This window comes from Oryx dammah, unplaced genomic scaffold (assembly GCF_014754425.2).
Source record: "Oryx dammah isolate SB20612 unplaced genomic scaffold, SCBI_Odam_1.1 HiC_scaffold_2, whole genome shotgun sequence".
NCBI lineage: Eukaryota > Metazoa > Chordata > Mammalia > Artiodactyla > Bovidae > Oryx > Oryx dammah.
This window is the reverse complement of record NW_024070186.1, coordinates 190,539,460-190,565,702: the sequence shown is the minus strand read 5'-3', so window position 1 is coordinate 190,565,702 and position 26,243 is coordinate 190,539,460. Positions and strand designations below refer to the sequence as shown.

The following is a 26,243-nucleotide window of genomic DNA, read 5'->3' as shown; positions in this document are numbered from 1 at the left end:
AGACAACTGTAAAATTTTAAAAGAGGAAAATATTTAAGGACTTAAAAGATTCAAGAGTCTTAAAACTCACTTAGAGAGGATTTTATATAGAATTCTTTATTTTTGCTTGATCATGCTGGCCTAGAATAACATAACATGGTAATGCTAAACCATGATTGGAGGTCTTTTCCAAGGTTTGAAAAAATATATATATTTATCAATATAGTTTTGCTAGCGATATCAACATAAGATAATTGACATAATTTAGTTCATGACTCACTTGTAAGATATCCTTAGTTTTTCATAATTACAAGAAAGAGATAAAAAGAGAAATCCTGAATTCTGACTTAGTTTTAATGCACCAGTAGCCCTCTCCTGATCACATTCTGGCCCAGAGATCAAGATGAAATATCAGTATGTAAATAAGTAATTTTTATCAACAAAAGGAAATAAATACCCTTCAAAACCCACATTTAAAAATATTACTGAAGAAACCCTGAGACGGAAAAGGCAATAAGAAATCCAAGGCCAATATCTTAGCTTCTGTCATTTACTTTCTGCTGGTTCTAATTAGACTAGTCTCAGTTTCCCTATCTGGAAAGTAAGATTAATACAGATATACCATATAACTTCATCAGAATATTGTGAAAACCCAGTGAGATAATTAAAGGGAAAAAAAACAAAGGGGAATGTTAGATTTTCTACTAATTCTTTTCAAAGATGTCAGTATATCTGACCTTATCTGACAATACAAGTATCAGCTTTCATTTTCAGCAATCAATTTTCAAAATATTTTCAACACGATACCTCATTCCAAGAAAGATCTGAGACCAAAAAGCACATGCATGTAAATGTTTCTGTTTTAATTATGCAACCACAGTAAAAATAAGTCATATTAGAAGAGGAGATATTCAATGCAACCTCTCTCCTACCAACCCCATTATCAACCTATATGAAACAGATACATGTGAAAAAATTTTGAATTAATTATTTAGAGTTTAAAATCTACTGTAAATCTAATCCTATTGGAGCCATCAGAGAAAATAAATTCATTTAATAGTGTCCTATCCTTCTGTCCAAAATTAAGGTGCCTTACCTTGTATGGATCAAGCAGAAAGTCACTGAACTTGCTAGGCAGGGAATATTTCTTCACTAATTCATCTTCCACCACCCAAGGTGCATTTTCACCAGTACCAGCCCGTAACGCATTGTGCCGTATAAAGTATCGAAGTATCTCCTTATTTGGTGGGCGTTCTGTACGAATCAAGCTGTCTGCTGGCACATTACTGATGATCTAGATTAACAAAGAAAAATAACTCAATACTGGGGTCAAAAGCAATTAACCAATGAGAACAAAGATCTATACTTTCTCTAGAGAACTCCTAATTCCACCTATAAAATAGGGTTATCACCTTTTTCAGAGACAGAATGTTAATATATCTCTAGTCAATTTGTCAACATATATCAAAGTCTGAAAAATGCGTATATCCATTGCCCACAGTTCCTCTTATTAAGAATTTAGAAATAAATGGAGAGTCATCATCAACTGCTTACCAAAGGGGGTGGGGAGGAGGAAGGGAAAATACATAAAGGTATATCCATAAAGGACTCATGTTTCAAATTAAAATATCCACATAGACACTATGCAGACAAGTGGGCAAAGAGTTTCTCAACCAGGACAGTTATCAGAATCATCTAGGGTGTGCTTACAATGCAGATGCTTGGGCCTCATCCCAAAGCTACTGAATCAGAAGAATCTGTGGTGGTGAAGTCTGGAAATCTGCATTTTTAATAAACTCCTTTGGTGACTATCATACATGCTTAACAACCTGAGAATACTGTTTTGGAAGAAAATTTAATGATACTCATACAGTAAATGAAAAAAGCAAGTTACAAAATATTATATACAGAATAGTCCCACTTTTGAGAGTCATTTAAAAGCTAACCACATCTATGTTCACCAATTGTCATTTTTAAGTATGGAATCAGAGATACCTTTTTTCTTATTTGTATTTTCTATTTTTCTATAAAACCATATATCACAGTAAACCATACTTACTACATGTGAACCAAACAAGTTACAATCATCAGTAAGAAAACAAACGTTAATTAGGGAAGTGATTGAGACTTGCTAGCAATGTTTTAACAACCCACTTTGCTGAATGGGACATAAAACATTTAGTAAAATAAACTGTATTTAACACTCAATTTTAAAATATAAAGAAACCCTGATAATGCAATTAAGTCTTCAGATCACTAACTATAAAACAAATGATTCAAAATGAAATAAGACTTGTCAACATTTTGACGTGGGGAAAAGAAACAACACTCTAAAAGAGGCTTTCTAAGGCCTTAGCTCCTTCTTCTATTAAAAAAACCAGTATACAGCTGCCTTCCACCCCTAGCTGCCCCACAACTTTCTAATGATAAGATTTTATACATATAGAAATACAAGTACCTGAAAGCAACATGCCATGTTTCATGAAATCTAAGATGTTATTAATGAAAGACACATTACTTTATGCACCACAAAGAAAAAAATTCTTGCCAACTGATAATAAGATACATCCTGATTCCAAAAGATACAAATGGCTATATATAAAATAGATAAAGTCCTAATGTATAGCAGAGAAAATTATATTAAGTATCTTTTAATAAACTACAATGAAAAAGAATATACATATATATGTATAACTGAATCACTCTGCTGTACATCAGAAACTAACACAACACTGTAAATCAAATATACTTCCATTAAAAAAAAAAAAAAAGATACATCCTGATTCTGGGCATGTAAAAATATGGAAATTGAACATCTCAGCAACAGTAATACATAGTACTAAGTTACTTAAACGATATTTACCATTTTAGATGATTAGCTCCACAGATTCCTTGTAAAAGCACTGGTTAGAGTTAACTCAGTTTCTGAGCTTATTTTATTACAAATAGCTCTACTTTTAACTGGGAAGAGCTGTTTCCTCAGGAAGTCCATAACCACTGGAAACAGATTATTATTTTTTTCAGACAACTAACTTTGAAGCTCAAATGCAAATTACTCTTACACTCTAATAATTCCTATTAGAAAGGAAAAAGCATGTGCTCTCCTAGTAATGAAAATTCAATTTAACTTAAAGTCATAATTATGAAGACCAGAAAACCACTCAGAATTTGCTGTAGAAACAAATTCATTCACACAGCACATCTTCTATGAGAAAACTAGCTCTTCGATCCTTTCTTAAACAATATTTACTATGTGTAAGAGGCTCAATATAAAGTGCCAACTAACCTTATCTTCATTCTGTAGCTTCACATCGTATTTGTGAGGCAGAAATTTTGGAGGAGCCCATTTCCTCTCTCCTTTTTTTAATGAAGTAGGAAGTTTTCGTGGAGATCTGCGTGCTCTGTCGTCTTAGTCAAATAAACAGAAAAATCAGTGAAAAAAAAAGTTATTCTTTTAATTCTGCCCATTCATTCCTTAACAATAACTTTACTGAACACGTACTCTGCAACCAGGCACTGACTGATGGGACGCAAAGATAAATTGTAAAGCCTTTACCTCAAGGAGCTAAAGTCTATGGGAGAAGTCAATAATAGTTACAATACAAGGAGGAAAATACTATAATAGAGGTTGGTATGGAAAATTACTACAGGGAGAAAAACACCCAGAAAGAGAGAAGTATGAACTTAGCCTGGAAGATAGGCAGAGAAGACCTGGCAGGAACACGGCCTGTTCAGAGACTACAAATAATGAGACACAAGTGAATGTGATCTACAGTGTGATCTTTTTAAACAAATCAATTATAGGACTTCCCTGGTGGTCCAGTGGTTAAGATTCCAGGGGGCACACTGCAGGGGGCACAGGTTCAATCCCTGGTCAGGAAGCTAAGATCCCACATGCCGCCTAGTATGGCCAAAAAAAAGAAATTAGACTAAAGAGGTAAGTAGAGGTTTATAAATTATAATGAACCTTGCACAACACTCAAATAGATTAGAATTTGTCTTACGGGCATAGGGAAATAAAGGAATTTTGATCAAACTAACCAGATGTATGTTTTGGAGAAAAGAATGAATGTGAAAAATTAGGAAAAGAAAAAAACACTTTCAGCAGTCAGAAAATCAATAAAATGTGAAGGTGAGACTGAAGAAAGGAAATCCGAAAATATAATCGTAAACATCTGAATTTATTTATCAGGAATGGTGAAGTGAACAGCTGAGACGACAGACCTGGAAACCAACTAGATGTGAGAGAAGCTAAAGGCTTCCCAGTGTTCTGCCTTAGAAACCAAGCAGATGTGTTGAAAAATGAAAAGGAGGCAGAACAAAAATCATATGAAAACACACAAAATCTAAAGAACAGCAGTGGGGAGAGGAAGCAAAAAAAGAAAAGTAGTGGGAGAAAAAGGATACCCTGATATTAAATAAACTAAAAATGAGAGTGACCAGCAGTGTAAAATATAATAGTAAATAAAGCACACTAAGAAGAAAGCAGTGGATTTGGCAATTAGGGGTCACCTAAAACCTTACTAGGAACAGTTTCAGGAGTAAAGAAGCACAAGTTAACAGCATAAGGAATAAACTGATGGTCAAAAAGTGGAGACAACATTCTCAAGAATTTTGGCTTGAATGAGTAAGTCAGAAAGAGAACAACAGGATCAAGGAAAAGTATGTTTTGCTTTTGGAAAATGGGACGTCATTTATAAGTTGACAATAACCATTCAAAAGCACTGCAGTGCAGAATAATAAAGTTAACCCAATCCCGAGAAAGCAGGAAGGAATGGAATTCAGAGCAGGTACTGTGACCAAGACGAAGGACAGTTCTTTTCTGATAGAGGAACACAGAAATTCATAACAGTGAGGTTAAGAATACAAAGCTGAAAAGTTCCTGCCGAATACATTTCCCCCCATAAAGCAGAAGGAAGGCTACCTTGTAAGAAAACATTTTGAATACTGGAATTTGTCTATCATATTTCTATGGAAATGCAAAACATTCAGAGTACACTGTAACATTCTTTGGCCCGCCTACTTTAGCCACCTGATGTGAAGAACTGACTCATCTGAAAAGACCCTGATGCTGGGAAAGATTGAAAGCAGGAAAAGGGGATGACAGAGGATGAGATGGTTGGATGACACCACCGACTCAATGGACATGAGTCTGAGTAAACTCCGGGAGTTGGCGATGGACAGGGAGGCCTGGCATGCTGCAGTCCATGGGGTCGCAAAGAGTCAGACATGACCAAGCGACTGAACGGAACTGAGCCCGCCTACCATTCCCTCCACAGACTAGCAATAACATTATATCCCAAAACTGAAACCTAAACTAAAGCATATAACATCCTAAAAAAGAAGCCAAAGTCTAAAACTAGGGGTTCCTAAGTACACAATGCTTAAGGAATAAAACTAACAGCTGTAACACATTACTGGTATTCCGATGATCTGATTCTATGATCTTTTATTTTTGGCCTAGCTTGGAGGGATCTCGGTTCCCTGGATCAGGGATCAAACCAGTGCCGCCTGTGGTGGAAGCGCAGAGTCCTAACCATTGAACCATTAGGGAAGTCCCTTCCAATGATCTGATTCTAGTAGTGTTAGAAGACATATCATCGGTCAACACTTAACCAAAACACTTATCAACCTCAAGTCTTGGGTATGTAAGTAAACCTTCAGTATCAAGAAGAAGGAAAAGAGAAACTGAAAAACACTGATATCAGCATTAACAATACAGAGTGAAAAAACGGAAGCATCAACAACTGAGGTGGATGCATTACAACAGTCTCAGAAGTTTCCTTGGGACAAGAAAAGGACATCCCTTTAAAACCACCTGCACACGCCCAAAACATAAGGAGACACAAAACAGAAGGGAAGACATACAGCACAGCACTCTAATAAAATGTTCTAATTCAAACTTTGTAACAGTTACATAATGAGGTAAAATCTGATCCTCTGATAGTCAAGAGGAAGAAGCTCAGTATATTCAAATGCTGTCAGTACTCATATCTTCAGAGATAGAAGAAATCTATCCCAGTTAAATTCCTAATTGACACAGATTTCTTTAAAAGGGAGGAGGGGGGAAGGAAGCCTCAGAGGATAAATAAATTTCCCAATGTGTAATGTCTCAGTTCGTCAACTTTTCAAAACATTATGTTAGGTCTCCAGGTCCCTAAAAATTACTTTTAGATACCATAGTGCTTCGGAATTCTGGCAGTTCCCATCTGAGAAGGAATGCGAGTTACAGATAACAGACAAAAGGAAGTACTTCAAAACCATTACACTGGCTTGCAATGTGAAGAGAAACAGGGATTAGAATTTATCCCTCCTACTCAGATCACCCCACTTCCATGCATATACAGATAATTCCAACTTAAAGAGAAAAAGAAGGCAAACCTTCTTCCCCATCTTGAGTAGCTTGGTACGTGCACACAGATTTCTAAGCAACTAGAGGAAATGACTTCCCAATCCCTTAATTGTGAAAGGAGATTTAAATCCTGAGTGACAGTATAGGTATGTTTTCCAAAGCATAAACAAACAAAAGCACGTCTATCTAACAACAAAATTCAATTATAAACTGAGTTGCTAGAGAACTCAAAAAAAGATTTGTGCATAATAAAATAAACAGAGTTGCACAGCTCAGTAAGGAGAGACAGTATCATACATACTAATACTCTCCCTCCTTCCTTCCTCTTCTTTCCCAATTGCCTCCTTCTTCTGATGGTCCTGAGCGATTTGGCTAGAATTCTCTTTGTCGCTTGAGGGAGAGTCACAAGAGCCATCAGATTTCTTCTCAGTGGCCTCTTCATCTACTTTCTCCAAAGGATGAATCTTAACAATCCTCACTTTGAGCATTTTTTCCTTCCCAACCTATAAGAAAAAATAGGAGAGAGTCAAAGATAATAATTAAGAACTAGAAACCCAAAGGTAACGGTGATACGCATTCCATATCACCTGACCAAAAATGTACACGAAAACTCTAAAGGAGCCAGGTACAGTGATTTTTTTTCCAACTTTATTTCCCAGACCTCTAGTTTGAAATAGGACATCTTAAAAAATAAAACGATCACCATCTAGTTCATAATTCATGTACCAACGTATTAAGGCCTAACTAACTACTATACAAACCTGATATGTGTAAATAAAGTTCAAGAATTTCCATTTTCTAAAAAAATCAATTACATACAGATATCCAATTATTCCAGAACCATTTATTGAAGACTATCTTTTCTTCACTTTAATTACCTTTCCACCTCTATCAAAACTCAGCAGACTATGTGTGTGTATGTGCGTGCACGCATGCGTGTGCACACGTGTCTATTTCTGGATGTTATTCTGTTCCACTGATGTATCTGCCTATGTTTATACCAAATTATACCATCTTAATATTTTAAAATAAGGTTCAAAACCAGAGAGGATTAGGATTCTACTTTTGCTGTACTTTTTCAAAGTTGTTCTGGCTAGATTCTTTGCATTACAATCACGCTGAAATTTTTTTATCCAATCTGACAATCTCTACCTTTTAATTGAAGCTTTAAAACATTTATCTCTGGAGAAGGAAATGGCAACCCACTCCAGTATTCCTGCCTGGAAAATCCCATGGATGGAGGAGCCTGGTGGTCTACAGCCCACTGGGTTGCGAAGAGTTGGACACAACTGAGCAACTTTCACCTTAGAACATTACACATAATTATAGATATGGTTAGATATTTTCTATTTGGTTTCAACAAAACTAAAAACGTCTGCTCTTCTAAAGACACTGTTAAGAGAATAAAAATACAAGTCCTAGACTAGAACCAAAAAAAGCATATATATAAAACAAAGGATTTGTATCCAGAAAATATAAATAAGTCTCACAACTTAAAAACAAGAAAATAATCCAATTTCAATTAAATTTAAATTTTAAAATGGAGGAAGATTTGAACAGACATTTCACCAAAGGAAACACAAATAAAAGGTAGCAACAAGCAGAAAAGGTGCTCAACATTATCAGTTATTAAAAGAGAGAATACTTAAGAATAAAAACCCTAGTTAAAGGGCATATTGTATTCAATAAGACCAAAGCAGTTACCGAAATAGTTAGCAATGGATGAGCAGCTCCACAGTCTTGTCAAAACTTGGCATTATTTTAACTTTTCTTTATTCACTAATCAGATGTGTATAAAATGATCTCACTGTGGTTTCCACTTGACTTTCTGGATTCCTGAAGAATATAAACATCTTTTCATACGTTCACAGACACACCTCTCCCCTTCTTCTGGAACTTCTCCTCCTCCACCTTGCAGTATTTTCCTTTTGCCACTCCAAGTCCATCTCAGTCTTCTCTACATTGCTCTGTGCTTAAACAGGCTGGCCTTAATGAACTACACCAAAGGGCTCCTTTCTCCCTAGGTTTTGAGTTCAATCCATGGGGAGCATAAGCAGAAAATCACAGGGTGAAAGAAAGCTGACAGTGGGGTGACACCGGCATCCTCCTGACTGCCAGCCTTAGCAGGCTGGTTGCTTCTCACTATACCAAAGTACTTTTCTACAATTACATTATTCTCTCCTAGTTCCAGTAACCTTTCTTTCCCCTCATTTACTTGGAGTTTAGAAGCAGTAAAGCCTCTCCACTACTGATTGCCATGAGGTACTTAACCTTTCCTTGTTGGTTTTCCTTGACCTAGATCAGACTGTGATCTGAAGTTTCTTTTTCAAACTCAATTCAATTACACCATTTGAATAATACCATCTGTTTCCTGCCAGCACACCGAATGATATAAAACCCAATGTGTGTGATTAAAACCCAATGATGATTCCACAGACATTACAAATATAAAAAGTAGCTGGGAGATACAGGGAGTCAAAGTAAACTGAGGAAAGATCAAGAACTTTGGAACCAGACAACTTACTGGCTACTGCTGGGTTAACCTAAGCCATCCCCCTCCTCTTCTCCCTCCTTCTTTTGAGGCTTCAAAAAAAAGGGAGTGAAAAAAAAGGGAGTATTCACTTTCTTAGCCCCCTTGTAGCTGAAGATGGTTATGTAATCCATGGGGTAGTCAATAATATGTAAAGATAAAAGGGAATGGGGAAGAATATGCTTCTGATAAAGATTTTCTTACTATCCTTAGACAAGCATTGGCTTGCTCTGAATACAGTCACAATTTTACAACCAAAAGGCAACAAAACTAAGGACAAAACCAAACACCAAGAACAGAACAGAAAGGCAGGACAGCCTCTACACCAAACTTGGAATTGCCTGCTTCTAAGACTTATTATGTGAGATAATCAACTGTGTTCACTGGTTAAGCTGATGCTACCCAAAACGGTTGTCCCCCGGGTGTTCCTGAAGCGTGTTACAACTGTAAACTTTCAGGTCCTACCCTAGATCTTCCATGTAAAGTCTCAGGGGATAGGGCCCAAGAATGCATATTCAGAAATCCTCAAAGTAATTTTATTTAGGCTAAACTTTGAGAAGTCCTGACCACTGTCAGTCAGCTATTTCATTACATACTAGTACACTGTATCAACCTGAACAGGCTATTTAAACATCTAAGCCTGTTTACCACCTCAGCCTTTCTGTGCAGATTCTGTAAGATATTATATAAAGCAACCGGCCCAGTATCCAGTACATACAGAACTTCAACAAACGAATCTTATTTTAAACTTGCAAAGGACTATATAGGGATTGCTTTAGTATTATGTAAATAGTTAACCTATGTATTTTAGTAAATCCTTTAATAATAGTAATAGTCATCCTACCTATTTACTTCAGTGACAGTTATCCTCTAGTAATGGGCTGGAAAATTAAACAAACTTATATAGAAAGAAGTCAACTCAATCACTGTTATAGGGAAATGGAAATCTTTTGCCTTAGATTCCACAGATTTGGACTAAAAATAGCTGAAAGTCTTTTACATAGTTCTAAAATTTAGTGATTAAAATACTTAATATTAAATGTTTAAAAACATATTTAATACTATTACGTAAAGGGGACTTCAATATTACTCACATAGAAATAATCTTGTCATATGGTTAGTGAATCAAATCACATTTAAAAAAGTAAAAACAGGCACTCACCTCAAAGTCACACTCTTCTCCCACTGCGTATTTGGTCATGATCTCCAACCAAGCAGTATCCACTAGCTTCTCTAAGGAGGCTGTGTTATGGTGAACCATTTCCAGGACAAGTTTCTCATACCAGGCGGGGAACTCCTCCTTCAAACTAAACAAACAAGTCATCAGTTTCCAAGAAAATGCGGAAAAGACTATCCAGAGAATTATTCGGGTCAACTGAAAAAGTCCTTTAGCACATACAGGCAAGGTACAAAGATTATTCATAGAAGTAAATATAAACACCTCACCCTGTCCTCTGGAGCTGGGCACAAACTATCCTTCAAGTGTCACCTACTTCATTAAATCTCGTGGAGTTCTCCCCAGCAACTCTAAGTTAGTCTTGCTAACCTCTGAATTCCCACTGTACTTTATTTCTTTGTGTGAAGGAGAGCAATCTGTTTTCATCAATTCTCTGATCTGTTCCTAACAGCTGTCCACCTGATTGTCTTTGGGTTATCCAGGTACATCACCATATTACAAGCAACAATAACTGATCTCCTCCTTACTACTCTTTATTTTTTTTATTTGCTATAGGCTAATGGTTACCATCTTTCATTCAAAGAGAACTTTTACACACCCAAAAACACACCTAGAAGGTAACATTATCTCTATTTTGTAAAGAGCAAATTGTACGTGCTTTTACAGTACAAACGGTTGTGCCTAGGCACTGTGACGAATTTTAGCATAAATCAAACATGTCACCTGCCCTCTAGTTTACAGGCTACTACAGGTGTAAGCAGCAGCCTATGAGCCGACTCCACCCTGCTACCAGTATTTTTTTTGGTAAATAAAATTTTATTGGGACCTAGTCAGTCCCATTCAGTTATGGTATTATCAATAGCTGTTTTCACTGTACAACATGAAAGCTGAATAGTTGAGACAGAGACCATATGGCCCACAAACCCTAAAATATATTAACTGGCACTTTACAGAAGAGGTAGGCCAACCCGGAGTCTAGTATACTATCAAGGTATAAACATAAATAACGCTAATTCAAAACGGAACAACGTCAGTGACCTACACAAAGAAACAGGCACCAGGTTAACAGACTTGACTAATTATTAATCAATGATGGAGCCATTGCTGAGCCCAGGTCTCAAATGAAGACAGTGCTCTGTTACACAGGCAAAAGAGCAGAATGGTATTAATCACTAAACTGTATGCTCTCTGTTTATATACTATTAAGAGAAGTCAATGAGAAGTCCACAGAAAACGTTTTTACTCTGAATTTCCAAAAGGACATTGTTTTTCTATAATAACTATAAATAGTTGTCTCACTGTATCTCACTGTTCGCTGAACCCGTGGTAGGCAAGGTGTGATCAGGGAAGCTGGAAGAAAACTCACGGAGCCACAGGAACCGCAGACATGTTTATTTTCTCCGGGCTGGCACAGCAGCCGTGAGGCAGCCGTTCTGACCTAGTGGACGTGGCCATAACGAAGCTGCAAGGGCTTTTCACGTGGAGCTTAGATACCTTTACAGAACCAAGTGGCCTGTGCCCAAGCAGGTACCCACTGTGATGCGCACGCGCAGTGCTGTCCGTGCTCTCAGCCGTTACATAACCATGTATTTACAGACCGTGGGGTGAGAGCGCGAGAGCCTGACTACTACCACCTTGACTACTTTGCACTTTCCCTATGCAGAGCATATGCCTTTAAAAATTATTAATCAGGGACTTACTTCCCTGGTGGTCCCGTGGCTAAGACTCAGCTCCCAGTGCAGGGGGCCCAGGTTCCATCCCTGGTCAGGGAGCTAGATCCCACATGCTACAACTAAGACCCAGAGCAGCCAAATAATAAAATTTTTTTTAAAAAATTATGAATCACCATACTGTACACCTGAAACATATAATACTGCATATCAACTATATTTCATTTTCCAAAAAGTACTGTTTTATCATCCCTAGTTCCTACTTATCTTTGCAAGCATCTGTTGTCTAAATTTTGAGTATTTTCTTTGAAAAAATACCCAGACAAATGTACCCTTTGAACACACACAGAATTTTTAAGATACCTCATTTAACCATCCCACTCAGGTAAACTATCTTCAAACTGTGTATTTCTTTTCAATAGCTGCTATAAATACTGTCTTAAATTTCAAATGACCACAAAATAAAGAAAATCCTCTGCTAATTCGCTGCCTCTGTATTACTTCTAGATTATATCAGCTTCCTTTGCTTAGAACCACATTCCCAGAGTATTTATAAGGGAAAAGCACACAGCAAGAACATTCAAAAGCCTGGTACATACCTAAGTTAAGTGTACGCACAACTGTGTATCCCACATACTGTGTTACTCACAAAATGACATATGACAAAGAGGTAAGACACCAGTACATCAATACAATGCATTCCAATTCAAGCCCATAAACTTAAATACAAATACTGTTTTGCAGTTAATAGTCCCCTTTTCCTAATCATGTGAAGACAGCGTTAGAAGGGCAGTGCTTCTCCTACTTACAGTTCAGCAACTTCCTGTTCCTCCTCCCAGGCCTCCTTGTGTGTGAGCTGACTGCTCCCGGTACTTTTACACGTCCAGATGCGCTCACTGTATCTTTCCAAGCGGGCTTCATACTCTCTGTGAGCAGTGGCTCAGGAAAACAATACTCAAGCAACAGAGACAGACTAATCCACAAACTACTTATATATGGAAAAAACCACAGTATCCTTTCTGTAATGCACAGCATAAACTGAAATCAGTTTTCAGCTGGCAAATCCAAGCAAGATGATTAACGCTACTCACCCAAATTTCATATCACAAGACTCCCACAGAACTAAGAATTATAAGAAAAAAAATTAAGGCAAAATAAAACACAAGAGCTAAGGAGTAAGAATCTAAGGTATGTGAAATTCACAATTCAAATGGTCAGCAAGTTTAAGAGTCAGTGCCACAGTAAGATAAAATGGCTACACCAGTTTCCCAGGCAGTTTGGAATAATAACCCTGTACACACGCTCATGATCCATTTGCTAATAACCTTCCAGTCTACCTTGGGAACAGTTCTTGATTCTCTCGGGTTTAAAAAATAAATACCATAAAATCCTAAAAATAATTCTGGCATAGTAGCACCCCACTCCAGTACTCTTGCCTGGAGAATCCCATGGACAGAGGAGCCTGGTGGGCTGCCGTCTACGGGGTCGCACAGAGTCAGACACGACTGAAGCGACTTAGCAGCAGCAGCTACTGCTAAGTTTATGTTATCTGCAGTAACACCACGTTCACAAGTCATTTACCAGTAATTAGTCCGTCTGTGAGGGAGAGAGGGAGGAAGAGATCATGCAACTAGTGCTGTATTCATGGGAACTTTCCACACCACCCCAACTGGAATTCACTATCAGCCAGCCACGTTCAAATTCAAGTGACAGGCAGAAGATGCTACGCAGGAAAACTGACACCACAACTAGAGAATTAACTGCCCATCTCTGTACTTTCCAGGTGACAGCTTCCAGAATGGTTGAAATAAAAAGTATTTAAACAGCTCCTCTCGTAATATTACTGAACAACTAAACAAATAATTCATTTTTAATATAAAGAAGATTCTTGGTCTTCTAGGGCTATTATGAGTTAAAAGAAAAATGACAGGGATAAATCCATAAATAATCCAAAACTGTAGTTTTAGTCAATAAATAAGTACCTTCTCTCACTGTATCATTCTCTGGATCTGCCAAAAACAAAACAATACGTCTCTTTTTCCTCAGTGGGGTGATGATAATATTTAAATGATTAAACTATTAAAATAGAGTACCAGTGAAAACCAGGAGTCAGACTTCCATAGAGCCCTATGCAAATCCAATCACTGAAAATTTATAAAATCCTATGGTGAAAACGAACTAGCATGGCTTCCACAGGGACTTTAACTAACTAACCAACAAAATGGGTTTGTTTTCTGTTTCTCTATTTGCACCTGGGGAGGGGAGGTAAAATAAAAACAATCAGTAAGTGGATTTATTTAAACATTCAAAAAGCTTAATAACATTCTAATACATCATTCGGCTACACTGAAGAAATTCACTGCATCATCAGAGAGGATGTGAGGTTAACAAATATATCCTAAAGAGAAAGCATTACATTTTTATTACTGTTACTTTGAAAAGTTGGAATATCGTGCCAAATCCATTCTCCTCAGACTGAGACCCGTGCGGCCAATGATACACAGGACTGCCCCACCCAGATGCCTCAGTGATTCCTCAAATCCAACTTTTTCTAAACTCTCACTGCCCCTCCGCTCCTGCTCAAACCTGCTCTTTAACAGAGACTCCCAATCTCACGGAATGGTCCAAGTCAGAACTCAGGGACTCATCCTAACCTCTTGAGCCCCCTAACTGTAACCACTTACATACTTTTCAGTTCAGTGCTTTCTCTTCCATAACAGAGCCATTCTCCAAATCCAGCTTCTGATCCTCATTTCTCAAGCAGTCATAACATTTTAAAACATTTAACTGTCCTCACTGGTAATCATCTTCTTCTCAGGTCCTTTGTGCTTCTCACACTCACATCCTTTTTTCCCAGTCTTGTTTGCTTTTAAATCCATTTCTTCTGATTTAAAAATCTCACTTGCTCTCAGGCCCCTTGAAATGCAAACATGTTGCAACGGGAAAAATACTCTGACCCCTCACAGAACTGAAAACCACTTATCAAAATTTATTGGGTTTTATTTTCTAAGATTTTTATTTTCAGAAGGAAAAGAAAAGGAAACCAGTTTCAAACAATATATATTTAAATAGCAAATATTGATTGATTATGGTTTTTCAAATACAGTAATGAAAGTCCCTTCTACCCTGATACAAGTCTTTCCCACCCACCTTTGAAAATCTTTATCAGTACAGCATTCTCGTTCTGGGTGGCCTCATCCACTCCTATTAACTTCAATTACTATCTACAAATGCTAATAACTTCTATCAATAGCTCAGTCCCCTCTATCTGAACTCCAGGCCCATATATACTAGCAACACATACATCTCCATTTGGATAGCCTCAGCAATTCATCATAAGAATGTCCAAACTAAACACTTCATGACTCCACAGTCAAAACAAAATGAACTGATCCTCTTCTAGGTGAAACCCCACATCTCAGATTGGGACTCAAACCCAATTACATTGCAGATGGGACTTGAACCCAGTCTCCCTGCTGAAGTCACACACCTGGTCTCAGGACTTAATGAAGCTCAGGTTCTTTAGTATCAGCACAGAAGGAATTCAGCAAGAAGCAAAGCTATAGGGAAGAAGTAGATTTATTAACACAGAACACTTGTGAAGGATGCAAGCAAGCAGTCAGGCTCTGCCCTAAGACCTAAATGGGAAAGGTTTATTTAGGGAGACACACACTCCAGAGTGAGGGCCATCTTAGAAGGTGAGAGGCCCTGAAATATGGGATGGTCAGTTTTTAATGGGTTGGGTAAATTCATAGGCAATAGCAGAAGGATTATTCCAACTATTTTGGGGAAGGGGCAGGCATTTCCAAGAATTGGGCCACCACCCACTTTCTGGCCTTTTATGGCTCAGCCTCCAAAAGGTCTTGGTGCCTGTGGGAGTCATTTACCATATGTTAAAGTATTACAAAGAATATTTATAGTGAGATTCAAGGTTACTGGAAGTCCAGGCTTCTGCCACCTTGAGCCTATTTGGTTCTAACCACTTTATGTCCTCAGGGGATATGTCTTTCTTTTAAGGGTGGGGTGGGGCCCACCCTCTTCCTTCCAGTCTCACAGGGTCCTCTATGTCACAGTCAAAGCTAGGGTTATTCCAGTAGTCATATATGGATGTGACAGTTGGACTATAAAGAAAGCTGAGTGCCAAAGAATTGATGTTTTTGAACTGTAGTGTTGGAGAAGACTCTTCAGAGTCTTGGACTGCAAGGAGAGCAAACCAGTCCACTCTAAAGGAAATCAGTCCTGAATATTCATTGGAAGGACTGATGCTGAAGCAAAACTCCAATACTTTGGCCACCAGATGCGAAGAACTGACTCAGTGGAAAAGACCCTGATGCTAGGCAAGATTGAAGGGAGGAGGAGAAGGGGACGAGAGAGGATGAGATAGTGGATGGCATCACCGACTCGATGGACATGAGTTTGAGCAACCTCCAGGAGATGGACAGGGAAGCCTGGTGTGCTGCAGTCCACAGGTTCGCAAAGAGATAGACACAAGTGAGTGATTAAACTGAACTGATGTCACAGGACACCACTAACCAAATGATAACCAAAACATAACCTGACTCCTTCTCAATCAATCACCAAATCCTGCCAAATCTACTTATTTCAGAAATTCACAAACTGTACTTCTCTCCACTTCAAGGGCTAGTGAATTTATTCAGACTGCTGTTGTCTATCTAGTGCTGAGATGACTTAATCACCAGTCTAGGTCTAGCTGCCACTGGTCTCGAGGCTACAGAGCCACTCTTAACTATTCTTAAAGCTGCACCCACAGTAATCTTCCTAACCTATAAGCTTGCTTCTTTGCTTTTCAAATTCTTTTAACAGCCTCCACTAAATTTAAGGCAAAGTCCAAATTCCTCAGTCTATCTCACAGCGACTGGTAATGCAGCCCCATTCGTGTACCTCATCACTGCATCTCCATTCCTACTTTCTCACTCCAGCCATATGAAACTGATTTCAATTTCTCAAAAGCGGGAATTATCTGGTGTCCCGTGGTCAGGACTCAGTGAGTTTAGTGCCATTTGCCCGGGTTCCACAAGTGCAACGGCACAAAAAAATAAATAAAAGGTTTTAACATTTTTTTAATAACTTTTTTTTTCAAAATCAAGAACCATCAAACTCACAAGCTCTTCAAAAGATGTAGACCTCTTCTTCATCTAACTAAACGTTTTTTTTTTGCTGCGCCACCTGGCCTGTGTAGGATCTTAGTTCCCTGAGCAGGGATTGAACCCATGTCCCCTTAAGTGGAAGTGCAGAATCTCAACCACTGGATCTCCAGGGAAGTCCCCATCTAACTTCTAACCATCCTTTAGATCTCAACTTAAATTTTCCCCAGGAAACATTTCCTTAACCCTAAAATGTGGCAGACAGTACTATTCTTTCCAAATATCCACTCCAATCCGTAAGAGGATTCTATCAATACATCTCCACCCACTACCATGTGGCTTGAAACGCCTCCTGGGAAGAGGAAAGTGCATCACCCCCTCATCACCACCTTGGGTCTGACCACATGACTTGCTTTGACAAATAGATGGAACAGAGGCCACCTCTAGGAAGAAGCTTAAAAAGCCATCACAGTTTCCTGTTGTTCTCTCTGCCACCAGAAAAAGATGCTGCAGATAAGGGACCACTCCTTTAACCTGAATCTTGGAAAATAAGAAAAATGTGTCTTTCCTTTTTTTCACCCATTTCCCTTTTTTTCAAATGTGGCCACTAGAAAAAATTTAATTACATGTGGCTCACATCACATTGGGGCTTTCCTTGTAGGTCAGTTGGTAAAGAACCTGCCTACAATGCAGGAGACCCAGGTTCAATTCCCGGGTCTGGAAGACCCACACCAGTATTCTTGCCTGGAGAATCCTGTGGGCAGAGGAGTCTGGCGGGCTACAGTCCATGGGGTCACAAGAGTTGGACACAACTTAGCAACCAAACTACCACCACCACCACATCACACTGGAGAGCTGCCAAGTCACTTCAGTCGTGTCCAACTCTGTGTGACACCATAGACGGCAGCCCACCAGGCTCCCCTGTCCCTGGGATTCTCCAGGCAAGAACACTGGAGTGGGTTGCCATTTCCTTCTCCAATACATGAAAGTGAAAAGTAAAAGTGAAGTCACTCAGTCATGTCTGACTCTTCATGACCCCATGGACTGCAGCCTACCAGGCTCCTCCATCCATGGGATTTTCCAGGCAAGAGTACTGGAGTGGGTTGCCATTGCCTTCTCCCCACTGGACAGCAGTACAATCCTAACGCTTACATCTAGGAATGAAGGTCCTCTGACAACACGATTTTTAATTGACTAGTTATTCAAATTAGATTAATTTTAAAAGTTTAAAACTGAAATTTCTACAACAACCCCTATCATGAGGTACTTTTAAGTTTATATAACTCTTTTCTGGTTATTCATTTGACTTGATGTTTAAAAAAAAAAGGGGGGGGGAAGCCTATCAGAAGGATATTGAGTCAGCTGCCTCTGAATCCTATTTCAGATTTTAGGTTACCAAAATAAGTCACTCACTCTCAAATAACCCCTCAGGGCAAATGCCAATTGAAGTTTTTATGTTCCAGCGACTGCTGTACTTATAATTGCAGACAAAATGTCAAAGCAATTCTCCAAAGGTTGTGTACGCTATAAATGATAAGATATTTTCAAATCCTAGACTAACTCATGTATCTCCCTTTTCAAGAGTTTAAGAGGTACCTCCTTACCACCATATGCTGCTTCTATGTTCTCTTTAGCCTTTTAAGTATGGTTTCTTTCAATAAAGTACTTGATAGCCTGAAAGGAAGCGGCCCGGAAAAGTATGGAGGTTAAGTAAGTGTAACTATAACCCTGGGAGTTCTAAGTGAGAAGACAGAGCAGCAACGCAAGGTTTGCTTTTTAGCCTGTTTTCTCTCTTTGGACCAGCCTGTCATTAAGTTAAAAATAACTCTAATCTGGTAATGACTTGTTACTTTAAAGAAATTAAATTATGAAAATCAGCATACGAGCTCAGTATTCCAACTGTCCAATAAAATCCTGTCTTGAAACTACTATTTAACCCCAGCTCTTAGAATGCTTGTCATGTTTTTCTTGGCAAATAAAGTTATTCTTACCTAGAGCCAGAATAACTGTATATTCTAACAGCTTCTCCTTATTATACCATCTAAAACTTCTCATACTGATGCTACTAAGGTTACGAATTCATTTCTAGGCTTTAGAAACTAGGGTAGTCAAAGCAGTACACAGGCTGCCTTCAGGTTCAGTTCCTTCCTAAAATCCATCTTGACTTAAACACAGTCAGTGCAGACTTCTGCTGTCAAACAATCAGATCAAGAAGCCATTCTGATAAAGTTAACTTTTCCAGGTAAGATCCAGGCCCTTGCCTGTAGCAGTACTATCCTGGGAAGCAATGTGCCATGGATTTAAAGGTACAGTACAATAATCATGGATATACAACCCAGTCATTAAATGTGTGTGCATCATTCACGACTATCACTGTAAGTTTAATGAAGACATACAACAATGCCTTCAATAACACAATGCTCATAGCTTTAAGACAATAAAATACCACACAAATTTGCTACAGAATATACATGCAATCCAAAGGGAGGAATCAGGAGAAAATTAAAGTATGAAATCCTATTAAAAACATAATTGTAACTGTGAACTTAAAAGTGAAAAAACCAACACTTCAAATGCAGCAGTTACCCAACCACATACTCGTTCTCCTCTATACTAATAGCCTAATAAAAAAATATGCCAACCTGCCAACCACACAGTACAACAGTTTAAAAACCATCCTCAAAGTGCTTCCACTTGTAGAAATTCCCAAGGGAGCAATTTCTCCCCAAAAGGTTAACACAATTTAAGAACTCCTTTGTTAAGAGTTCTAAAAACTGGTAGGGGAGATTTTAAAGATGAAGAATTTTTATTAAATACACAACACTTTAAAAGTTACACGTATCAGTGTTCAACTGTCATCATTAAAAGAAACGCTTCATATATACCATTATATTTCAACAATTTCAGTAAATGATACAAAAAAACCCAGGCTGCCAGTTCTAAGTTAGCTATCTACAGCCATTTTTTTAAAAACAGAGCTCAGTTCCTGTTAGAGACTCAGAATGTGTCTCCTCCCTATTGCAGTTTCTTATACTTCACTAGAACCAGACGTGAAAATCAACATCCAGTAATATTCGTGTGAATAACCATCAACTGCTCAAAAGACATGTGAAAAGGATACAGTATATTTCCACAAGTAATTTTTTACTTCACTGATGTATTGGAATGTTATTTTAAAAAAAAACAGGGCACTTTTAGAATAACGCTGTGTTTGGGAGAGCTGGAGCATTTCTCCAAAACAATCCTCCCAAAGCCCTAATAGCACAAGAACCAGATTACCCCTCCAACCTCTCCCTTAAGCATACCGCAACTTACACCAAAGGCTTCCCAGGTGGCTCAGTGGTAAAGAGCACACGCACCAATACAGAAGACACCAAGAGAAGGGAGTTCGGACCCTGGGTGGGGAAGATCCCCTGACGAAGGAAATGGCAACCCACTCCAGTATTCTGGCTCGGGAAATCCCACGGACAGAGGAGCCAGGGAGGCTACAGCCCATGGGGTCGCAAAGAGTCAGACATGACTGAGCCACTGAGTGCACACACATAAACATCTTGTGCTACCAGCTGGAACAAACAGTGGATTCACATTATTAAAAGCGAAGGAATTGCATTCCATGTTCCTTTTGTGATCTACTTTCAGGCATGAGGTACCAAGAGCACTGGATTCTCCTGACTCTTACCATTTACAAGCCTGTGATCTCAACTGTCTGGGCCTACCAGGCATACCCAGGCAGGGGAACCCCACCATCTCCAGGATCTAGTTCCGCTCTGAGATACTCTGGTTGCATTTCTTCCATAGTCTTCCTACAGCATGGACTCATTTTCCAAGTCCCTTCCTGCGTGAACACCTAATATCCTCAAACTGCACTGAAACAATCCCATAAAGCACTACATTAAAGGGAGGATCAAAGAGAAATATAATCAAATGATATGGCTCACTTCCTTCTACACGGGAGCAAAGAGACACTGCTGAGAAATCAAGTCCTTTCAAAGGGAAAGCGGTGATAAAGCTAACACAGTAGCCTTCACTCTTGAAGCTTTCTGTACACTAAAGAATGCTAGATTCAAAAAACCTTTTTTACGGTTAAGATTCAAAAAAGATGCATCTGGCATCCATAAAAAAAGTAAGAGTGGTACAAGTTTAGCTAAGAGAGTTGACAGTAAGCTTGACAGCAAGAAACCTTAAGCAATGATTAGGATGCCTCTCATTTAAAACATCAGCCTCGTGTTCCTACAATACAACATTAAAACTGTAAGCGTGTCTTTGAAAAACGCTGTTTAAAGATAAATACCGATATTGTACACCGTCAGAATTCCAAATCTGTGCAAGTCCAGGGATATAAGGCATCGGCTCCTCCAAGGTAACTTTTTTACTGTCTTTCCTCTAAGTCTGGAAATTCATTCTTGATTTTGATCCCGTCAGTTCATCAGCCTCCAGTGCACTCGGAAGGAGCAAAACACAAATGCTCCCGAAGAGATCGGGGGGGGTGGGGGGGGGGGGGAGGGGGGGCCGGGGAACGCAATCGCGCCTTGTACAACCCGGATCACGAGGCCGCGCAAGTACGATTTCCAAAACTTAAGTGGAAGGTTTAATTTTAAAAGAAAAAAGCAGCAGCAAAGGAAACCCCATTCATCCCCGGTACTTAGGGCCTAACGCCAACCCCCGCTGGGAGTGGGATGGAGGGTCGCTCCTCCATAACGAGGCCCGGGGACAAAGTGCGGAGCCAGGGGAAGGATGGAGGGCTCAAGGCTCGGAGGTGGCCTGAGCCCGGCAGGCTGGCCGGCCAGACCGCGCACCCCCCCCCCCCACCCCCCACTCCCGGATCGGCGGGCCCGGGGCTCGGGCTCCGGGTGCAGGCCCGCCGGCGCCGGGCTGGCTGACAGCTGCCACCGGCGCGGGGCTGCGCGGCCCACCTCGCCCCACCCCACCCCGCGGGCGGCCTGGCCGGCGCTGCTGGAAAAGGATACTCCCGGGTGCGGAAGGCCTCCTGAGTGTGCGCGATCGTGAAGAGCGGCTCTTCGCCGGGAAGCGGCTTCACCAGGGGGAAGGGCTTGCGGCCCAGGAGCGGCGCCATCGCGGCGGCGGCGGCGGCAGCGGGGAAGGCGGAGGCTCCTCGGTGGACCCGCGGCGCAACACTAGGCCCCGCGGCCCGGAGCGAGCGCCTGGCTCCCGGGGGTGGGGTGGGGGAGGGGAGGGGTGAGAGGGCGGCGCGAACTCGGCTCCCTCACTGCTGGCGCCGCCGCGCTAGAGCCATGGAACGGGACCCACGGGCACAGAACTCCCTCACACACTTCCGCGCCGTCCCGAAGCCTCCGGCCAACCTTCGCTACGGGTCCCCGCGTTCGGCAGTCACGACTCCTCCTCAGCTGCACCGGAGGAAATTATTGAAAAATGGCGGGAGATTCCCCTCCACCCCCCCGCCCGGCCAGCGCGCACACTAACTTGCTCCCCTGTGGCGCCGGTGGCGAATTCTCCAATAGGCGGAGAACTGGTCAGCACCCAGAATCTATTGGCTCAGAGGAGCTGCCGCTCTGCGGCTGGGTCCCGCCCCCTTCCCGGGCCGCCTAGTTGGGTTGCAGCTCACTAGAGGGCAGTATGAAGAGGTGAAAGGTCACGTTATGTAAGCGCCAGTGACAGACGCGCGGGCCTCCGGCAGCGGAGTTTAAAATGGGGAAAAATGAGGGACCGAAAGGCCAGGAATTCAGAGAGGTCAGGCCAGAAAAGCCCTCTAACATGTACTGATCTGCGCCATCTGTCACTGAAGGCGACACCGACATCCGGGCACCACTGTCCGTGTGGTGCGCCGGAGGGGGGAGGGGGAGCGCGCGGCCAGGGGCTTTGTCTTTCCACTCGGGCTCCGCCTCCTTCTTAAAGGCACCGCGCTCGGCCACGCCCGGAGATGCGCGGGTGGGGCTCACGGAAGGAGGGGTTGGCGGGAAGTAACCCGGAGACTTTATCGGCATAGGTTCTGTTGAGGTAACTTGACGTTCAGGTTGGGTCCCCCTAAAGTTAACTTCTAGACGAGAGTGGGGTATTAGTATAATGCTTGCTTCTAGGAGTTTGCTGGAAAGGGTAATACAGAAGCTTCGTTGGAAAAATACATTAAAGGGCATGTCTATTAAAGATAAATTCATTCACTCATGGTCTTTTTTAGCACCTAAAATGTTCAGGGCCCTACGGGGGGTGCAACAGGGGAAGAAAATAAGACAGAGCCTACTGCTCTGAAAAAAATAAGAGATAATCACCGTTCTATGTGATGAACGCTATACATAGGGTGCTGTAGAAAAACTAACCGTGCCTGGAGAGTGAGAACGTTTGAGCTACTTCTCTAAGTAGACTACAGTCACTCAAAATCTGTTTGCCCATCCAGTACAGTCAGAAACACACTTATTAATCATTCATCCCTATTAAATTGTTTTTTGTTTGTTGTTGTTCAGTCGCTAAGTTGTATCAGACTCTTTGTGACCCCCTGGACTGCAGCACACCAGGTTCCCCTGTCCTTCACTATCTTCCAGAGTTTGCTCAGATTCATGTCTATTGAATCAGTGATGCTACCTAATCATCTCATCCTCTGTCACCCCCTTCTCCTCCTGCCCTTAATCTTTCCCAGCATTAGGGTCTTTTCCAATGAATTAGCTCTTCCCATCAGAGGGCCAAAGTATTGGCGCTTCAGCATTAGTCCTCCCAATGAATATTCAGGATTGAAATCTGGTTTGATCTTGCAGTCCAAGGGACTCGAATCTTCTTGTTTACTACCTTGGTTCAAAAATCTGCAGTGGCCCAAGAACATATCTTTCCAGCCTAGACAAGTCTAGACTGCTAGGTGTCCCTGAATGGCAACATGCCAATGCCAGACCTTTTTCTCTTTTCTTCTCACCTTAAAGTGAGAAGGATCATTGCCAGTAAAAGGTAAATTCTCACTTTTCCACTGAAAAATGCACAACCTAAAAGTTGTAAATTATGTTTTATTTGGCAGACAAAACCAAGGACTTAAGCCCGGGCAACAGCATCTCAGACAGTCTGAGAGACTGCTCAGAAGAGGTAAGGGAGGAGCCAGGATACATAGGAGTTTTTGTAACCAAAGCCAGGTACAGAACACGGAAAGATTACTGGGATTTTTGTTTGTTTTTTTAAATATTTATTTGGATGTGCTAGGTCTTAGATGCCACATGCATGCTCTTTAGTTGTTGCCTGCAAATTCTTAGTTGAAACGTGGAATCTAGTTCCCTGATCAGGGATCAAACCCAGGCCCCCTGCTTTGGGAGCAAAGAGTCTTAGCCATTGGACCACCAGGGAAGTCAAGAGAGATTACTGTTAATTAAAAGAAAACCAAGTATCTCAAGTTGAGGAATTTAGTGCTTTCCTATGGATGGGAAGATGCAAAAGTTCCGGCTCACTGAAATCTTTCCTTTGATATGCACCTCAGCTATCTGGGGCCAGTATCCTCTGCTTTTTCATCCTGAGTTTCCTGGGGAGGGGTGGGGAGGGTGGACCTAGATGGAAGGCATCCTGTTTCTATCCTAAATTCCTTCCTTTGGCCGCTGTAAGGTGATGGCTTGATGCCTGCAACATCTTTGTTTACTGATGTGGCAGGCAGCATTTCCACCACCCCTCCTTGATCTAGGTCAGACATCAGCTCTTTGAAGCCCCTTCAGGCCATCGAGGCAATTCTGGTGGCTCAGACGGTAAAGCGTCTGCCTGCAGTGCGGGAGACCTGGGTTCGATCCCTGGTTTGGGAAGATCCCCTGGAGAAGGAAATGGCAACCCACTCCAGTACTCTTGCCTGGAAAATTCCATGGACTGAGGAGCATGGTAGGCTACAGTCCGTGGGGTCACAAAGCGACTGAGCGACTTCACTTTCTTTCTTTCTTTCAGGCCATCTAGCAGTGAAGAGAGCTTATCTCCCTTCAGTAGCCATTTCTTCTAAGAGGATTAGGAGAAACCTCAGAGGCCGTGGCATTTGAGCTGATTGTGAAGAGATGAAGTTGCAACTCGCTAGGCAGAAAAGATGGGTTGGACATCCTAGGCAGGAGGAGCAGCAGAGCAGACATGATAAATTCAGGGCCTAAACATAGGGATCGCCAGGCAGAAATTATCAAGAGAGGAGAATGGCAAAGGAAAGTTCTCATTCTGCCACAGCATATGAGGGTTGAATGGGACTGACCACGTGGAAGGGAATGGCAGGAGCAGTGATGGGGCAAATGGTCAGCAAGTTCGGTGAAGACAAGTGGCTGGACTTGAGAGGCACAGACAAGATGACTAAGGGCATGGATGCTTGCAGGACTAGACACCTAATGGCAGACTACACGCAGAGTGAAAACTCCAAAAGCATCGGGGGGGGAAAATGGGGGCCCATTTTTGGTATTTCCAAAAATGCACCCAGTTGCATATCAGGATGGGCACCAGTCATTCCAGTGCTTGTGGCCGCTGTGGACCGGAACCCAGCCCTGGTGTTGGTAAAGCAGAGATCTAAAATGGGAGACTCAGGGATGGGCTCGTCGGGCTCAGCCCTAAGAACTGGAGGTACCCTGGAGAACCATCAAGAACAGCTGGAAATCCTGCCGGAAGTAGAAACTAGAGGTGGGGCTTTATGAATAGAGAATATCAGCTGTAGCTCCACAAAAAGGAGCTGAGAAGTGGCTCTCCAAATAAAAAAACAGTGCTTACCTTGGAGAGACAGGAGTTATGGGTGGTTGTTTTTTTTTTTTCTTTCATTATATTTTCATGTATTTTTCCAGTATGTTTTTCTATAGTGATATTTTCATTTTAAAATAGAAAAAATAACAAGCTTTAATGTGACTGTTGCTTGGCAGTTGTCCTCCATTTCTATGGCTCCAGTTTAACACTCATCTTTCACTGATACAGACCTAAACCCTTGATTAGGCAGTTTGAACCTCTGTCACTTTTTTTCCTTGTGGATATAGTTCCCTGACCTGGGATCAAACCTATGTCCCCTGAAGCAGAAGTCTGGAATCCTAACAACTGGATGGCAAGGGAAGTCCCTACAGTTTCAGCTTCTGGCTGGTCTTTTTCAGCCTGTCCTGTTGGTTCCTCAACCTCAGAACATCCCAAATCCACTGTCTTTTATTATTTCCCTTCCCTCCATCGCCTTGGGGGAGGGGCAAGTGGGAAGTGAGGGTTTAAAGGGTGCAGGTTTCTGCTTGAGGCAGTGAAAATATCTGGAGCTGTAGAGTGGTAATGACTGTGCGTTGCTGTGAATGCACTTGGTGCCACTGAACTGTGTCCTTTAAAATGGTTAAAATGGCAAATTCTATGGTGGTGTCTTTTACCACAATAAAAAGTTAAAGGAAAAACTTAAAGAGTCAGCCACCTAAGGATCTGGAGCTGTGGGAAACACGTCCCAGGCACACAGGGGCAGAAGTATAACTCAAAGGACATGACAACCTCAAACAGTCTCCAAATCATTTTC

General features: G+C 41.1%; 1 protein-coding gene and 1 long non-coding RNA gene across 2 annotated transcripts in view; one reads left to right on the top strand and one right to left on the bottom strand.

The window, feature by feature from the left end:
• The window catches only part of BAZ1B (bromodomain adjacent to zinc finger domain 1B), a 53,643-nt gene extending 31,370 nt beyond the window's left edge, over positions 1-22,273 (bottom strand). The window contains exons 1-6 of the mRNA XM_040261164.1: positions 21,781-22,273; positions 12,518-12,634; positions 10,024-10,168; positions 6,633-6,834; positions 3,266-3,387; positions 1,076-1,273 (exon numbers count right to left, since the gene is read on the bottom strand). Coding sequence (XP_040117098.1) covers positions 1,076-1,273; positions 3,266-3,387; positions 6,633-6,834; positions 10,024-10,168; positions 12,518-12,634; positions 21,781-21,887 — 891 coding nt within the window. The 5' untranslated portion in view covers positions 21,888-22,273. The remainder of the gene's footprint in view (positions 1-1,075; positions 1,274-3,265; positions 3,388-6,632; positions 6,835-10,023; positions 10,169-12,517; positions 12,635-21,780) is intronic.
• Positions 22,274-22,405: 132 nt separating this feature from the next.
• On the top strand, positions 22,406-26,127 carry LOC120878540. The gene is made up of 3 exons (XR_005724571.1): positions 22,406-22,522; positions 23,790-23,854; positions 24,689-26,127. It is a non-coding gene; the product is annotated as an uncharacterized LOC120878540 (long non-coding RNA).
• Positions 26,128-26,243: the final 116 nt, after the last annotated feature.